At 36.8% G+C, this 18,731-nt stretch overlaps 1 protein-coding gene across 1 annotated transcript in view; it reads right to left on the bottom strand.

The window, feature by feature from the left end:
- The window catches only part of FHIP1A (FHF complex subunit HOOK interacting protein 1A), a 37,196-nt gene extending 20,355 nt beyond the window's left edge, over positions 1 to 16,841 (bottom strand). Inside the window, 4 exon segments of the mRNA XM_010709551.4 lie at positions 8,824 to 8,910; positions 10,335 to 10,493; positions 15,156 to 15,782; positions 16,702 to 16,841. Of these exon segments, the coding sequence (XP_010707853.2) occupies positions 8,824 to 8,910; positions 10,335 to 10,493; positions 15,156 to 15,782; positions 16,702 to 16,803 (975 nt within the window). The 5' untranslated portion in view covers positions 16,804 to 16,841.
- Positions 16,842 to 18,731: the final 1,890 nt, after the last annotated feature.

The following is an 18,731-nucleotide window of genomic DNA, read 5'->3' as shown; positions in this document are numbered from 1 at the left end:
GAGACAGAGCGGAGAGACAGTTTTTTCAAGACTTAAAATGGTTTCATAAGAATCTTATGGATTATTGGATTTTCCAATGAAAATGCACTGCCTTATTCAAAACACTCTTTCAAAATTTGACAAGAAATGAGGCTATCTTCTATTCTGCAGCGCACCGCACCTCACACACAGGAGGTAAGCCAAGGTTCTACCAGTACCATTAACACCGCCATGCTCAGTAAGCAAAATTTCTAACTATTTGAGGCACCAAGAGAAGTGTTCAAAAAGGCTAATTTTAGCTCCATGAGGCCAGTTTGCATTTTACTCAACGACGTACATTAGCCTGCCTTGAACAAGCCTCTAGAGACCTCACTTTCCTTTGCGATTAACTGAGGAATAATTTGGGAGAAATCAGTCACGTTAAGCAAAAACCAGCTTGGCAAAGACCCTTTTAACTCTGTAAACCCATTCTACAGATCACATTATACGTAATACATTCAGTGTCGAAAGCAAGGCTAGTCCAATTTGTGCAGTTATTATTGAAGATCTGTTTTCTAAAACATCAAACCCAGGGTATTAAGCTTCCTTCAGACTACCTGCTGTTGTCTCTCCTTACAATAATGTCTTGTGAGACAGATTTACGGAAAGTAGGAAAATCCTTTCTAATAAATCCAAATCGGTGCTTAGGTAAACAACAAAAGAACAAATGTTCCCAGAGAACAAAACATTACTGTACACATCAAGAATGTCTGATACAAACTAAACCTGAGGCAGCTTACAAAAAACTTGTATTTTATTGTAAACATTGATTTCGGTGCAATTTGTCCCAGCTAGCCCTCACATTGAATTTATGTGGACATCTTTGAAAGGATAAGACACGTCCACAAGTGTGACATTTAATCTGAAATTTCCTGATCTCCGATAATTTGAGTATAAAGAAAAATACCGCAACAGAAAGAGATGAAGAAAATCAAGACATAAAATCCTTTGCTAAGTAACTGAATTTCAAGGTATGCTTCTGATAAAGATATTTCAGAAATATTATAATCCTTCACTGTCACAATCGCTAAAACTAAAACCCACCAGCAGCATATTTTCGATCTCTTCCACTGAGATTGCTAGGGAATAGCAAAGAGCAGATATCTCTGCTCTTGTAGATTTAAAAATGAAAAATGATAAAAATCTGTGTCCATTACGTTACTCAGACAAGAATTCCACCATTCCTATTTTCATTATCTATAGTGTACTGATGAAAACTTGCTGCAATGTTAAAAAATACACATACAAAGCATATGTCTTCAGATACCATTTAGAAACCTCATCCACATGTTTTTCTTTACAACAACCAGTTGTTAAAGATATTTTTGCAGATGGTCTACCCAAGAATCTTCACAGCCAGGCAGATATTTGATCAGAGTTAAGTGAAAACAGAAGGCCTCTTTTAGCATTCTATTACCCTTCCCTAATTATGTAATAATTTTTAGCAAATCTTTTCTTGCCTCTTTTGATGACTGATTAGAAGGTAAGACAGAACACTGTAAAGAGATCCAGCTTTCACAAGTCACAGTGCCAAGTGATTGCAGAGAGCCAGAAATTACTGTCACAGCGAGTTCAGTTTAATATATTATACTCACTGTGTTAGACCAATTGCACTGATTCTTTATTACTGGCTATTCTCCCTTGGGATCTGCACAATATACTTTCTAATTTACAGCTTTGTGCCCTCCTATGAGAATATGGTTATCATGATTCCTCCTCTCCCTTCACGCTTTCCTTCTTATGAGCATTTAATATTGCCTATGAAGAGACCATGAATATTCTCATTAGAACTTATCCTCGAAATCCATGAGCAGTTTAAACCTGAATAAACTTATCTTCCTCACATATATATATACATATATATATAAAAAGACACAAACCATTTCCACCCTCTTCTACTTTCTGTTCATTTTCTACTTGCTCCCAGCTTTAATAGGCAGAAGCGATTATCCTTCACTACACAGCAAATTGGCTCAGGACAAAACTATCAAGACAACGCAGGTGACTTTTATCCTCAATCTATCAGTTTCTCATATGTCCTGGCAGAAGGGAGGTGGGGGACAGGTGGGAAGAGGGACAGGAAGTTTGCACATAGGGAGGAACCAGGAAACCAGAACTTCTCTGACTTCTTTCAACTTAAGTTTATAAGCAGTTTCAGTTTGTATCAGGTTAAAATCTAACTCAAGTGCAGTGTTTGATGTACAAAGTGAAGGGCACCTTTAACACATGTCCACTTAGCAGTGGGCAAGTTTCATAGCTACTGGTGGGTTTCTCCAAAGCATAGCACTAATAAGAGTTTTTCAACAACACTGGATTTACACCTTTTTTTACTGCATTTGTCCAAATGCCTTTCGGTAAGGTGAGAAATGGAATTATTTCTAAATGAAAACTGACATTCTTTCAGGATATTTATAAAGATGTTACTTCTAATCAGTATAGTATAATTTACAGGTCATTTCCCCCTTGCTGGGCTGTGTAATCATCGAGCAAGTATTATTGAATTATCACAGTAGCACACCACGTTAGAGGTTTTCCTGTAGATGTTTTGTGCACAGTAACTGGGGTCCATCTGACAAAGCTTATTTGACAGGACCGTGCCAGTGCTTCCACAAAGCGCTTCTGTTCGCCTGGCCAACAGCAATGTTCCACGCTAAAAAGCTGGTACAATTTTCCATTATTCAGATTAAAACAAGCCTTCCAAGTACAGAAATAATTATATCGTAGTTAGCAATTAAATGCCATGTAGCGTGATGGTAAGTGCTAAGAAATTAAAATTTTGCTTTAATCATATACATTGACAAAGTTTTAGCACTGTCTTCAATAAAATGAAATTACACAAATTACATAAACACTCGAGATGATCAGGACAGATATCTTCACTACCCAAATTCTCTGAATGTGACATTATGAGCTTACAGGGAAACGATATACATAGCCAATCTCACGTAGCTAACACAGCACATTACTCTATATATACCACAGTGGGGCTGCTAATTATCTAACACATGGTTTTGATGGCAATACACACCTATCTATTAGAGCTCCCAAAAAGGAATACATTGATCAGATTGCTGCAAAAGAACCACAACTGCCTAAAAGAATAAGATGAATAAGCATTTTCTACTACCAAATACACAGAGAGTAAAATAAGGCAACAAGGCCTCTGACAGAACCGTTAATATTTCTTAGCCTTCAATGGCTTTATTCTGGATTCATGCTGGGGTTTCAACTAGAGTTTAACTAACGAGTGAATAATCTTGATTTGCTTGGACCATTGCAAAGTTTGGCCCAAGACAGAGCTCCAGAAAGTTAGCTTTGAAAAAAAGTGAGAAACAGTCGGTGAGATAAATCACAGAAATTTAATGGCATGGCTCAGTTCATGAGCAGAATTACACCTTCTCACAGATATTCTTATTTAAGTACCAAAACCTGGGGAAAAACGTACAGAATTGCATAATTTCAAGTTTTAACTGACATGCTGTCAAAAAGCACCAGTCTTAAATTATGAGCCAATTCTACCAGAGAGTCTTACTTTTCTCAAATTCCAGACATCAGAAAGAATAAAAGATGGTTTGGGCAAAAATCAAAATCATGGGCTGTTACTATAAAATGAAAACTATCAAATTAACCTTGCCTTTATCTCTGCACTTTTTCAGGCAAAGTATTTTATTCTTTTTGGCTGAACTGCACAGAAATAGGGAATTTGTGACCTTCCATAATGAACACTTGCACAGACCCCACAAGGTCACTGAATCACTTGCTTCCATTTCTCAAGAGTCAGATGACAGCAGCAAGGGAGGTAACTCCCCTGTATGAAGTACAATAAACACCAAACAAAGGATAAGGCAGGGCTATTCACTGCAGCCAGCTAATGCATATTCCTACTTTCACAACACAAATTCGGGCTGTCTACCCACTCAGCAAAGTGCAGCTTCTAGGGTATGAACATATTTGTCAACTGCTCATTATGGGGGTGGCTGGGATAATACACACAAAGTGGCAACAGACAAGTACAGAACAGGTATGAATTTACGCTACAAAAATGTCTATATATAGGACACATCTCTGAGAAATGAAATTAGGGAGTCATAAACTTAGATGATTTTTTTTTTTTTTTTCTTCCAAGCACATTGCAGTTAATCTGCTACCTAAATAACTTTCGGAGAGTTCACTGTGGAAAAGTAGACTATTTTAAGCTAGGTACCTAGTCAAATAAATTTGAAACTTCCTTAACCAGAAAAAAAAAGAACCAAAACCCCATGAAATAGCTAAATATTTTATTTTCTAACTGAATTAAGCCACAAAAACACACTAGGTTGCTCTGAAAGTAACGATTCCTCTTTTATTATGTTAGCCTACAATGTCAGAAGTGTATGGTGGTGGTGTTGACATTGGTCTCCCCACCCCTGACCTACTCATAGAAGTGCATCACTATCCTCAACGCTCTCCTACTTCTCATACAAGGCTTCTATCACATAGTGAACCACGTGCATAGCAACTATGCATGAGGACAATCTGTAGCACTTAAAAAGTTGCAGACAATAAGCAGAGCTTACTGCTTTACTCCATAAATGTTACAGACATCTCATGACCATGAATGCACAGATCTCAAAGCCTTGAACAGCATACTGAAATTTTGAAAAGCCATGATACTTTCAATGAAAATATGGTTTAATTGTCCATTGCTTCAGGCTAGGAGAAGAGAAGGCCATTTCCAAACACATTAAGGGCAAGAAGCTGATTGGAAGCAATCAGCACAAATTTACAAAGTGGAAATCACACCTTCCACAGTGAGATGATCAGCCTGATGGATAAATACAGAGCAGCTGAAGTCTCTCTTAAAAGGCTTCTGACACCATCCCTTACACAACATACTCAAAGATGAAGTGATGGGTAGATAGACAGTGAGGTGGGATGGACTGAACTGCTTGGCTCAAAGGATTGTGATCTATCTGCAATGCAAAGCCCAGTGGGAGGCTGGTGATGAGTGGCCTACACTGGGGCCAGTGCAGTTCAGTACCATCAGTAACGACTCCGATGATGAGACGAAGTGTATCCTTCTGTAAGTTTGTAGGTGTTACAAAAGTGGGCAGAGATGCTGATGGATGGCTGTGCTGCCAGAAGAACTTTGACAGCCTGAAGAAGCAGGCAAATAGAAGTTCAATAATACAAATGCAGATCCCTGCACCTGGGGAGGAATGATTCTAAAACAACTGTACATTGGAAACCGACTGACTGGAAAGCAACTTTTCAAGAAAGAATGTGCAAGTCCTTGCGGACAAAAAACTGGCTATGAATAAACAGTGCATTTTTGCAGCAAAGGTGAACGACAGCCTCTGGGCTGCATCAGGAGAAGCATTCCCAGAAGGTTGGCTGGGGGGCATCCTTCTTCTTTACCCAGCACTGGTAAGATGCAACTAGTGTGCAGGTACAACCAGGACAAGAAATGCACAGACAAGCCGGAGCAAGTTCTGCCAAAAGCAACAAAGCTGATTATGGTATGGGAGCATTTATCATACAAGGGGATTCTAAGAGACCTGGGATTGCTCAGCCAGGAGAACAGAAGGCTCAGCAGGATATTAGCATCATGAGCAAATAAAAGACAGGAAGAAGCAAAAATGAGTGAGCAGAACTTTTTTCTCAGTGATGCACACTAGAAGAACAAAAAGCCATATGACAATAAATGAAATCCAGGAAATTCCAATTTGACATAAAAAAAAAAAACAACAACAACAACGAAAAACAACCAGAAGCAAGCAAACAGAAAGCACGCTTCTCTAAGCAACCTGTTCTAGCTGATCCTGTTTGAGCAATAAGGTTAGACAGGACGACCTCCAGAGGTGCCTGCCAGTCTCTGCCACGCTGCGGTTCTGTAAAGAGAGAAGAATGAGAGTCTGGCCAGTACAACAGAGGAGTCTCTGCTTCAGTCCCAAACAGAATAAATGTCCTCGTACCAGACATACTCCTCTTATCTGACTACATCAGTTGCAAAGGCAAACTGATGTTGCTATTGCTCCAAGAGGGATTAAAAGATAATGAGGCTATTTGCTACACAATTTATCAAATGCTGCTTGTATGCCTGCTTGGTTTATTTTGTTTTATATACTTGAATCACCTAAATTAGATTTGCGAATCAGACAGGAAGTCACATTAGTGTGATTTGTTAATGTTGCTGATGTTTTAAACAGAAATCAAATTTTATCACAATGAGAACACAAAACATTGAAGATGCCTTTCCCAGATGTATACATTTTTAACTGGGAGATGCCTTTTCAAAAAAACAAATTCAAGTGCATCTTGGTGCAGAGACATGTTGTACTCAAAAAACAAACATCTTGAAGGAAAATCAGAATATATAGAGAACAAGTCTGAAGTTGTATGCCAGAGCCAAAAGCTCATGTCCTTTTTGAATTCTGCATTAAGTTAGACCCACAGGCTCTAACACAGATTGGGTGTGGGATGTAGGGCTTGCATGCCAAATGAAGTCTGGACTCCTTTCCTTCCTTCCTTCCATGCCTATCACTGAGAGTTATCAATCAGAAGCAGCTGTTTCATACCAATTAAATTCTACTAATAAGATTTACATGAACAGAAAGAAGCACCAATAATTCTCCATCTTCTTAAACCCTCTTTAACCTTCCACAGATCTGTCTTCCAAATAAGGGTTTCATACCATGTTCCTATATTCACTATATTTGAACTCAGAAGCCAGAATGAGTTACAGCAACTCAGGGATACCATATTCTAGGATACCAAACAAATTTTATCAGTTAAAAATAATAAAATCAAATCAAGATGCATTTTTATTCCTGTGTTTAATGAAAGTATTTCTGATTTTAAAAGCACCATGATGTGCCTGGCCCTCTCATTTTGGCCCATGAGATTTTTTCCTGTGTTTTACTAAAAGAGCAAAACCTAAAGGTTAATTGTAACACTACAGTCCCCAAACAAATGACACTTGCTTACTCCTCAGCTCAGCATGGACTTTTTGAATGGCAACTACAAATGACTGAAGTATATTGAAGAGCTATTACAGCATCTGTCTTAATCCAGAGAGATCTGTCCCAAAAGTAAATATGTAAAATATTTATTTTGTGTTAAACTAAAAGAAGACTGAAGAGGTCAAAGGTGATTCTCTTTACATGTTTCCTTTTCCTATGGGTTTTTGGTCACGCAGACATGAGATCCTTGTATCAAATCCACTAGATGGTGCAATCCATCTTCTTCATTTAAAGTGTTTGGCATTTAGATACATAAAATAGTTAATTTTTTATGAGAAGAAGGTCAAACTTTATGCTAATCAAGAAAAGGTTTGTTACTGAAAGAAAAAAAGAACCAACAGAATGTAGTGGCTTCGGAAAGACCTCGAAGGCTTGAAGCTTACATATGTTAGCAGCCAACACTTCCACTTTCAAGGGAAGGATGACTTCACCCAATTTCAGAATATATAAATGAAGATCAACAAAATTTCCATTACATGAAAAAAACAACCCTAATCTGAACAGCGTATTTTAAAGGTCTTAAATAGCATCAGAAGGAGAATACTTAAACTAATAGGAAGTTAGCATTTTTACTGACCAATAAGGATAGCATTCAGCGGCAGTATTCAAAAACCCTAAAATTTGTCTTCAATGCTTTAGAGGCAAACACAGCACTCACTAAATCCTGGATCTCACGGCTGCATTCTAACATCTCACTTGCAATCTGTAACCTTGACTTAAAAATGGCAACCTTTTCACTTTTGATCATACTCTGCAGAGCCAGTACAGAATAAAATCAAGATGCAAAAATAATAAAAAAAAAAAACACTGCCAGGTAGGATGGTGAATTATCTCTATGGCAAACTACAAACTTGATCTGGATTGCAGCCAGATTTTATGTCAGTCCTTTTCAAGTTCCCAAATGGTTTAAGTCTGCTGAATTATCAACAGTTCTATACTGCTTATTACTTACTGCCAAGACAAGTCCTACACTCGAAGGAGTTCCACTGGCCTCTGATAAATTCAACAAGTGTACTGCTTTCTGCTTGGCAGGCTTAGGAAAGATTAGTAGACATTTAAAAACTAAGTTCTCTTGTCATAGCAACTTCTGGTGGATAGCCAAGAAGTCTTGATTTTTATTCTCAGCAACTCCTGCTTTTTCTCCTCAAACAAGATATTCTTTTTTTTGGGAAAAAGACGACTGCTAATGACATTCTCCAATTTCCTACCTAACACACACACACAAACACACACACAACTCACCAGTATGAGTGGAATATTTTGTGAAGTATAATCCCTAAAAGTCAAAAGAGTTTTTTTTCTTTAAAGTAATATAAGCTGCACTCTAATACATTAGAAAACTGACATCAAACCCATTTCTTCTGAACTTGATGAAAATACTTTCACCAACTGCAAGAAGGAAGCACAAAAACCACTACTATCTTAGATAAAATTAGTGTAATACTTCTTGATTTCCAGGAGGATTTTTTCCTAACTGAACCTTTTTCCTTTTGGGAAAAAATCCTCCTGGAAATATGTCTGTCATCATGAAGTTCTGTCTAAAAGTTCATCAATTTTGATGGCATGTCAATTTAGCAAAACAAGAATATTTTTGTTCATTTCTTTAGAGAATCTTAAATGCTTTTTATCCACTTCTTGCTTAGTAACTATATAATGTATAATGTAAATACATAGTATGGAAAGGAAGCAGTCACTCATTTATTTAGAACTCACTACTGAAACTATATTCAATAGTGTCTTTACATAGGCATTATCCACAATACTTTTGTTGTTTATCCAGGTTGAGCTTGCATTCACCACTGACCTTATGAAGTGCAGGAGCCATTACTGGCACTAAAAATCCATTGTAAATGTAATTCACCAGCTGGTTACGTATCAAGGGATGTGCCACCTAAGGGGAAGAGAGTTGGAAGAAAGACAGAGAACAATAGCAGTGAGACTGCAAACATGACTAGGAAGATACTACTTCTGACCAATACCAAAACATTCTCCCATTTCAAAAACACATGCTCATTTATCCATCATACAAACATTTTCTATGATGTGGATTCTTAAAGATATTTTGTTCCACTAAGAAAATACAGCAACCGTGTTTACTTAGAGTAAGCCTGCCAAAGTTAGAGAGCAGGACTTCTCAATCTCCCTGCAAGATGACAAAGATGAACAGACAAACATGAAAGACTGCATGCCCATGCATCAAGGAAAGACTTGAGATTCTAAATTTAATTCTGGCAACCTTGTCAGGGTCACTTGAAGGTGGACTTGCCATCCTGAATTTGTCCTTTTACAATGAGAAAAGACAGAACAGCTGTTTACCTATGTTTCAATAGTAAATAAACAAAAGTACTCTCTAGCTATTGGGGTAAGAATAAATACATACCATCCACCATGGCAACAAAATACAATAGAATCTTAGCAGGATGGTTCAACCTCAAATGCTGTACCACCATCATCCATCTCTGACATGGTGGGCCAACACAGAAAAGAGGAGGCATTACTTTCCCAGCAGCAATTACATTTTAGAGAGATGCTTGCAAAATATATCTTTTACTTAAAAGTAAACGTGGCTCAATTTTCAATCCTACTCAGCCATTTCTTCAAGTAACACAAATATCCACCGTTTGTACAGAAGTTACAAAATACTTAAGTAAAATACTGGATGAGGGCTCTATAAGGCTCTATAATCCTTAAAAGCAATACAAAGTAAGGCATTAAATCCAGAAAAAGAGGGAGAAAAAAAAATCAAGAAATAATCATGAGGAACAGAGAGTGGATTCTATACAGGCCATTTTACAATGAAATTATATTCCTAGAAAGACAGCTAAATTCTGCTTAAGAAGGTGTTTTCTTTATTTTTTTTAATGTAGTGCGCACTGCAAGGTGAAACAGACAATTTTCTTCTGCATACTATTGTGAGAGTTTAAATATAGAGAAAGTGTTTTTTTAATGCTTAAATATATAATGACTATTTTCCCCCACATTTAAAAGCATTCAATTTATTTTTCCACGTCAACAGTGGCATTAAAATGCAGTAACACGTTGGGTGATTTTTGTTTGTTTATTTTTGAAAGTACAAGAGATGTTCCCAATTACATGATAAAATATCAAGAGTCTGATCAACTATGCTGACTTCATTAACATCTGTCATCTGAAAACCAAAAACATATTAATTTATTTTTATAATTGGGACAAGCAACACAAAGCCTTCCCTTTATAAGTAACATCTATTGGTGTAACTAATAAACAAAAATAAACTCCCTAATTCAAAAAAACTGCAGAGTTTATAAAACCACTATTCCAACTTTGCTCCGTTACCTGTATCACAGCATTGCAAAATTCAAGAGAGTTCATGAATTGCACAAGGGCAGGTGACAAGAGCCAGTCATCTTTCAGCAGGCAGTGCCACTCTTCTCCTTTTTCTTCCAACTTTGTAGGCAAAGATGAATAGAGGCCACTCAGCCCTGTTGCCAGCACCTGTATTTCAAAAACCAGAAGAGAAATAAGTTAACTTCCCCAACGTTCATCTGTTTCAATAGTGTTGCCACACAACAAATCATTTCTCTTGCTAGCTTTAGCAACAAGTGAGTGTTATGACTAACTGAGTTTCCTCTTGAAAGAGTTACATGGCAGAAATACATGAGTATTTTAAAGAGTCTTCTATATAATAGAATTCTTCCAGGAGCTGGTATCTGGGAGAAAGAGATGGGAAAAAGCAGGTTGTCTTACATTCTTTATCGGAAATGACAATTTCTTTTTTAAATGGTTATAAAATGATTTTACATTTCCCTTCAACCTTTTCCAGAAGAAGCAATCACTGTCATATTGTATAGTCTGTTACATGGGGGTGATTTGCATGTTACCATTTACATATGCATCCATGAAGTTTATTCAGTATGAAATAAGAAAAAAGAGAAATGGTGGGGGAAGCATCCCCATCAACAAAAGTGAAGTTCAGCCTCACTGTGGTCACTGATACATGTTGACTTTATTCATAGACCCTGGTATTCAGTTGAGTCCACGTCAAAAAAAAAAGAAAGAAAATACTCACTAATTCTAATTTTTCATCATCCTTTCTTATTCACTTGGAAGAAAAATGAAGAAACAAAAACTTGAAATAAGTAACTACACAGACATTGTTTCCAGTGCTATTAAGGCTTATAGCTGATACATGTAGATTAGCTATAATTTTAGTTACAATTCAAAAAGCAAATTTCCAACTAGCTTTTTACACGGTACTGAATATATTTTGAGTATTGGCAGTTTCAGAACAAGCTTTCAATGATTGTTATTACTTGAAACTGGAAACTTTTAAAATATTATTTACAATTTTTACCCTTCTGACATAATTTTCTACAACTTCAGGACACATTTAAGACGATCCTCATTTTAAGGGCATAAAGACACAACCTGATGGAAATCTTTTTAGCTGTCATTCAATAGACTCTTGCAGGAGTTTTTCCTCTTTTAAGAAACAGCTACTTGATGTCTACATGCATATAAAGTTAAAGCCTAGAGGAAACATAAATGTTTCATCTATTAGAAAACAAACTGTTGACAAAGTACAGCTCAACAACCAAGGGGATTTACGTCCTGATGACATGCAAGTGTAACCAATTACATATGCTAACTCACTTAGTTGGACAAAGGCAGTCCTTCTAAACCTTATCTATTCCTAAAATCACGTAACTTTGAAGGATTTCTTCTGGCATAATTAAGCAAATATCATGAAAAAAATTACTGTGGAAAACTCCTTTTTCACAAACAGATAAATATAAAATAAGTGTTTTGCATATACGTGTTTGTGTGTATATATATATATAAATAAATGTGTATATATATATAAATGTATATATATATAAAATAACAATAAAAGGTTGCAGAAATATACTAAGAAACCAAAAATCTAAAGCCACTGAGCACAAGCTTTACTTGTATAATCATATTCTTCTGAATCAAAAAGCTCTTTTCCTTGGTGTTGGTAGAAGAACTCAAAGCTGGAAGACATGAGGATCTCAGCAGACCTATAAAAGTATATGTACCCCCCTGCACACTTGTAGTCACAAACCCAGACTTCAGAAAATTCTAGGAAGGAAGAAATTCTGAATGGAGAATTTGAGTTTCATTTGTGTTACTATCAGTTAATTAATGCAAACTTGGTTTTCCATTGTCTGCTTAGAACTTAATTGCTATTCATAAACACACACTCTCACAGAAAGCAACCTGATTTTCAGAACAGCATTCCATAGGCTTTTCTCCTTGACATGGAAGTTTAGTTCTGAAGTACGATACTGACTTTGATCAAACTACACTACTTGCAACTAAAGCAGCAAGCTCACAATCACTCCACTTCTTCAGGTGAGAAATTCTTTAATTTGTCTGACCACTGAAGTAACAAGCAACAGATTACTTTCGTTATCAAGTAGCAAATGGCTCTATGTGAAATTACATTTCTAAAGCACTGAGGAACATGGCCAATGGAAGCCATTTCCTCTATTTAGAGAAAAAGCATTCGAAAATTTTAGTAGAAAAAATATGGTATAAATAGAACTACAGTTTGCCATTATTAGCAGAACTCTTCATGTTTTATAAGAAGGCATACTAAATAATACACGCATACAGGCTACGTGGAGTTTTAACAAAAGATGACAATCATCAATGAAAACCATTATAAAAGGAAAGAAATGAATGAGTTCACATCCCAGGAGAGTAAGGATAGGGTCTTTACTTTAAACAGCATCCTTTCCAATTTCTAGATTTTAGATTTTTTTAGAATTGTCACAGCAGTCCTACAGGCTTACCTACTTTTTCAAGCCTTTCCAGTAGCTTCTTTTTCACCACTGGGTCACAAGTCTTTCTGTTTTACGAACAATCCCCTCAACTAGGATCTTTGTCTTAGTTCATGGAAGACATTGTGTGACTGTGATTTGTTGTCTCAGGCACATTACATAAACAAAACGCTGTGTTGTCAATACATTATCAATTGCTACTTAACCATCTTATTTATACATACGTATAAATTTCTTGCCTTTAATATTTCTTTTTCCTCCTACACCTGTATTTCTATATCTGTATAGCCTGAGCTTCTTGAGTTCATTGCAGCCACACTTCTTTCTGCTTTAATATTTGCTTTTCCAAGTTGTGGTCTATTTACAAAGACAAAGTTTTATGAAGAAGCTCTAAGATGCTATCCTGCTCAAAATTCTATGTAAAAACTGTTTTCCTATCATAATAACAAACACATTAAACAATAACACAACACATTAAATCACAGATTTAGGAAAGCGATAGGTCAAAACAACCTAAAATGATTTGACCAAAGATACAGAAAAACCTCTGAAAACTTCGCTTAACAGTTTGTCTGCACATTCCACGTTAAAAACATTTTTAGTGAAGTGTCCTCACTGCTGCCTGTTCTCTTCCTCCTTTGTAGTTCACTCACCTACAGTTTTGAATACCACAGACAATCCAGTTTTGAAAAGCTGCAAATTGAAGTGAGCTCAAAAAAACAATTTCAAAAAAGCCTTCGGGTTCATTTTGGCACAGCTTTGGATATAAGAAGCTGCAGACTTATTGCCAGACTATCCCAGGGCATGTTTACACTATGCAGTAAGGGGCAGTATAGAAAATTCAGTGTATTAGCAACCAATTAGCCAAGGAACCTGAGACATCACCACACTGATACTCAACACAATCCATATCAGCAAAGGACTGTGCTACCTGTTTTGTGGTGCAGAGTGGGCTCAGCTACTCTGATTTCAGTGATATACAGCAATGTCACTGCTGTCTTTCACCAGAACTAAGCAGTACTTGAGCTCATCACACTCAAACTCAAAAAAGAGTTTATGCCAGCAAGCTAATTCTATGGCACTGCATTAAAATTTTATTACAGACTTAGGCCAGCCTCATTACAGTTCAGACAAGTCCGATTTTAGCACATTTTGACAAGAGGCCATCTTAATTAGAATGATTGTCAATCATGGCTCCCTGCTGTTTGAAGGTTAATATAGCTGGCTTTTATCTTCAGTGTAAAAAGGATTTTTCTTTTTTAATTAATTGGAAGATGTAATTATGAAAGTTATAGCGTGGATCCAATAATTTATCTCAGGATTGTCTCAGGGACAATCTAACTACCAAGTTCATATTTTTAGCAGTATCCATTAAAAAGGGTCAAATGGAGTCTCTCAGCACAAGACGCTTGATGCAATATTTACAACTGACAAAGGAAGCCATTTACAAGTTTCACTTTGGAACTTACAGGCTTCCTCCAGACTGCAAGCCTGCACAACTCTCAAGGAACATATTAATCTGAGAGTAAACAGGGACCTAGGCTGGAATAACCGCTGTGCAAATGTTGAGGTGGAAGGGCAGGCCAAAAACTAACGCAGAAGAGCATCTTCTCTGCAGAGTGATACTTGGTTTTGAATCCATCCATTGCAGATCTCAAAGCAATTTTTGTGAGCAGGCATGAAGAAGCAGGTGCAATAGTGCAGTGCTGTTAGAAAATATATTTGTTTAATCACTAAGATATTTTGTTCATGAAGTACATGAAGTTCACGAAGAATTGCCAGATCTAACAATGCAACACTACTACCAAGTTTTGTAACAGAATACATACCATGATGGTGTTATGGCCAAGACGGCTACTTGGAACCTCAAGACCTGTGACAAACAGCAAGTTTCCCATTTACAGGACTGTTAAACTGACAGTACAGTATGGTATACAGAATTAGTGTAAACAAGTTTTGCCACCAGGATCAGTAACCTGAGGTTCACTTCTCCTATCCCTTCACTCCCAAAAATTTTACAGGGTTCTTAGGGTGAGCCACATCAGATTCCTTCTCTGAAGAGTTCTGCTCTACTCCTATTAGTTTTCCAGTTATACTCACTCTTTGATTTCAAATAAATAAATAAATGGGCCCATTTGCATGGGATACTGCATCTGGAGTCAGGCCTGGCTTGCATTATGTTTGTAAAACAGCATTATGCTTGTAAAACAGCATTATGTTTGTAAAACAGTTGTTAGCAAAAATAAAAGAAGTAGTACATTACAACAGATCTTTATCAGAAAAGACAGAACAGGACAAGAAGAATAAAGATGATTAGTTTAACACTGAAGATCAAGCAAGAACAACTTACTGGGCAAAAATAGGTGTTTTCTGCTATGTGGTTTGCAACAACTTTGTTTTCTGCTGACAGGGACATAATGAAGAGCAGTGCATCACGAGCCTGTTGGCCTACTCTTCCTTCTCGATGAATGAAGGGAATCAGGAGGGAAAATATGAGGAAATTGGCAGCTCCTTGGTCCTCACTGGTGTGGAAAAACAGTTCTAGAATGGAAGGATCTTTGGCTATTATAGAACAGAGCTGATTCAGGAGGACAACTAGCTCTGTTTCCACTGTTGGAGTAGCTGTTCCTGAGCAGGAGCTCAGCAACATCATCAAAGGCTTCAAGATCGGCTTGTGATGTAGCAAAGGCTGATGAGACTGGGTTACCAGCATTTCATACATTTTGAGTTGCTCAATTTTTGTCTCATCAGTGAACTCTCGCCGCAAGCTCCAAAGAAAAAGTTTCTCCATTATGTTTTCTGAGACCACAAACTCTAGAATGGGTCCCATTGAAGCATCCTTTGCTTGCTCCTCAATGAGTAAGAAAAGCATGTGCTCCACATAGTTCTGAACAGTGCTGGCTTCATCAGGTGAAATTGCACCATACTTGGCTTGAGTATTTTTCAAAGGATCATGTTTCTCTAAGATTTTTAGAACCTAAAGATAAACAAAGGCAGATCAATCATTTGAGCATACATTTAAAAATATTCACTAAGCTATATACAAAAGGAGAAAAAAGGCCTCAAAATTCGTATCATAGAACTTAAAACAAAATGATATATATTGTATTTATACTTCTAGTTTCTGTCAGTCAAACTTCCTACAGATAAATGTTTTGGATATCCTAGACTGAAATTTGGGTTGTTTTTTTTTTCCACTTACCTAAATTTGCCACTTGTCCTGCTGCTGAAAACTTGGACTTCTCTTAAGCATTAAAAAACTAGGTTCTCTTACGACTTCAGAAATTGAGTTTTAATATTTGCAGTAAGCTTCTCTGCCAGAGAGGGCTAAAATGAAAGGGCTTGCCCTTCATGCCGAATAACTGAGCTCAAGAACATCAGTGCTGCAAGGTGGTTTACAGTGGTAAAGAAGCCCACATAGCTAATCTCTCTTTGCCACATCTTCAGTGATATCAAACGGTCACCACTGCCCCAAAACTCTTGCAACATTCCATATACATTTCAAGGCTGAATAATAATTATCATCCCAGCATTCAAACCCCTGCCTTAAATTCTGTTCTGCATGCAATCAATGAAGCTCATTATTTGTGAAAAATTGCATTTAGTCCTTTCGTGGAGGATAACTGCCACAAAACCACAAGGGAACAACAGCCCCTACCCCAACATGAGTGCTTAACTGCAGTTAAGTGGCAAAAGATGGCTCCTGAACAACACTTCTTTAACACTGGAAAAGTCTCAGAAACACTACCACCCCTTTCTGCAGCAGTCAGCTCAATGTCATGTTCTGCATGAAAGATGCACGTTTCTCAGAAACTCAGGATAACTCCAAAAGTAAGAATGAAGCAAATTCCCATAAATACAACCTACTTCAAATCAATAAAACTCAGTAGCATTACCTGTGCCCAGTGTGTTGTAAACACTATCATGCAGGTTTCCGGGTCAACCCCCTGCAGGCTCAGACCCTGCTGATTTTTTCTGATACTAGTTCCAGAGGACATGATAAAGTTTCCAAAGGTCAACCCACTAGGCCATGCTGAATTTCCTTTGAAAATCCTGTTGTTAGTGAAAGGTGTCCAAGCATCATGAAGAGATCAATATCCCGTTTTGAGCTTCGGTATCCACAGGACTCTGTTTAAAAAAAAAAAACACAAAACAAAACACATCTATATACATCAAATTTTATGTGTGTAAATACACACACACACACACACACACACAGAATCTACTTCAAGATACCACCAAAATCCTTTTTGATTTCAATTCAATTGGAGGATGGAAATTTTTAAACTTTTTTAAGTTACATGTGACCACCATCTTAGACTTTTCCTTATATAATAATTTTTAATCCTTAAGCAGGTCTTATGAACAAAGGTGCTATTCAAAATACGTCAAGCTTTTTTTTTTTTTTTCAATACAGTAAGCGTTGTAGGCTTACACTACAGTTTTGTTTGCATTATGTTTCTGTCATGTAAACACAACTGTGTTCAGAGTGCCTTAATAACTAATGTTGAATGGACTACTTTAGTTAAAAAAAAAGCACAAGTTAGTTCTACATTTTAAAAAACAGTATTAGAAGGACACAATTGCAAATATTTAAATGCTTCTGTCAGAAAGCATACCATAAAGAGTTGGAAATAACTGTTGAATATCACATGCACATAGAAACATGTACTTCTATCTACACCAAAGGACAATAATAAAAAAAAGGACATAAAAAAACACTTCATGTACTCAAAATCAAATAAATTGAGATGTCATTTTTAAGGGAATATCAGAATAAAACCAAACATTGGTACTTTCTTTTCATCCATTATTTAATATCCTAGCTATCTGAGTATCAAAGCAGTTTCAAATCCACAAGAGTAAGTTAAAATGAAATGAAGACTGATATCTTCCAGATATTTATGAGGCTTAAGAGAACATATTATTACTTCAAGACACAATTTCTGTGTTGCACAGTTTCCATTTTTTTTTTTTTTTGTCCCTCCATCAGCTTTAAACTCATATTCTTTTCTTCTTTGCAAACCAACTAGGTGATTAATTTCATTTGATGTCAGAGCAAAAAAAAAAAAAAAAAAAACCTCCAGAGTTTAGGAAGACACTAAGTGCACAACATGTTCCTACAGCTCATGTATATTACAGAGGAACTGTATTAATTAGAGTGCATTTTGAAATGTTCTGCTTTCCCTCCCTCTCCATTAGCATTCCATAAAACCTGGATATTCTTTGGCTTAGTTAAATACATGAGGAGATTACTGTAACATAAGATGTCACACTCTGTAAAGCAATTCTTTGCTCATATAGTAGCTATTCCCATGCATGTATCCTACAAGATATTTATCTTTACCCCGCAGCAGACATCTCTGCTCTTTGCAGGTATGCTCTGCAGAGCATATCTTCTTGAAAAAGCAAAACATACTGACTGCCACAAAAGCAACAGCATATTTTGCAGTTTTTAAAATAGCCCCAAAAAGTCCAGGCTACAATATTAGTAGTTCTGAAACAAACAACAAACAAACAAAAGTTTCTAAAGAAATGTCATCTTGTTTCTCTGTACATTCACATGTTCAAGAATCAATTGCATACTAGGATCTTCCCTCCATCCCTCAGCCCCACATGTAAGATGCATATGACATATTTCCTAAACACTCCCACCCATGCAATACAATTAACATGATACAGTTTATCCCTTCTGAAGAGAAAACATTCCTTGCATGGAGGGCACAGCATAAATCTGGGGATCATTTATCTCTCTGAGTAACACTGCTTGCAAAACAATGCTCCCCTCCGTTTCCTACTGTGTGTTCAACACATACACACCTTTTGGTGACATTTCCTAGGAGCACTAGAAAAAGCCTGCTCCAAGTAGTTTGCCTAGTATAATACCTAACAATCCAAAGGAATGTTTAATTGACCTATAATTTAC

The sequence above is a fragment of the Meleagris gallopavo genome, chromosome 4, assembly GCF_905368555.1.
Source record: "Meleagris gallopavo chromosome 4, MGAL_WU_HG_1.1, whole genome shotgun sequence".
NCBI classification, from domain to species: Eukaryota; Metazoa; Chordata; class Aves; order Galliformes; family Phasianidae; genus Meleagris; species Meleagris gallopavo.
The sequence above is the reverse complement of the archived record's forward strand: the minus strand, read 5'-3'. Positions and strand labels throughout refer to the sequence as shown.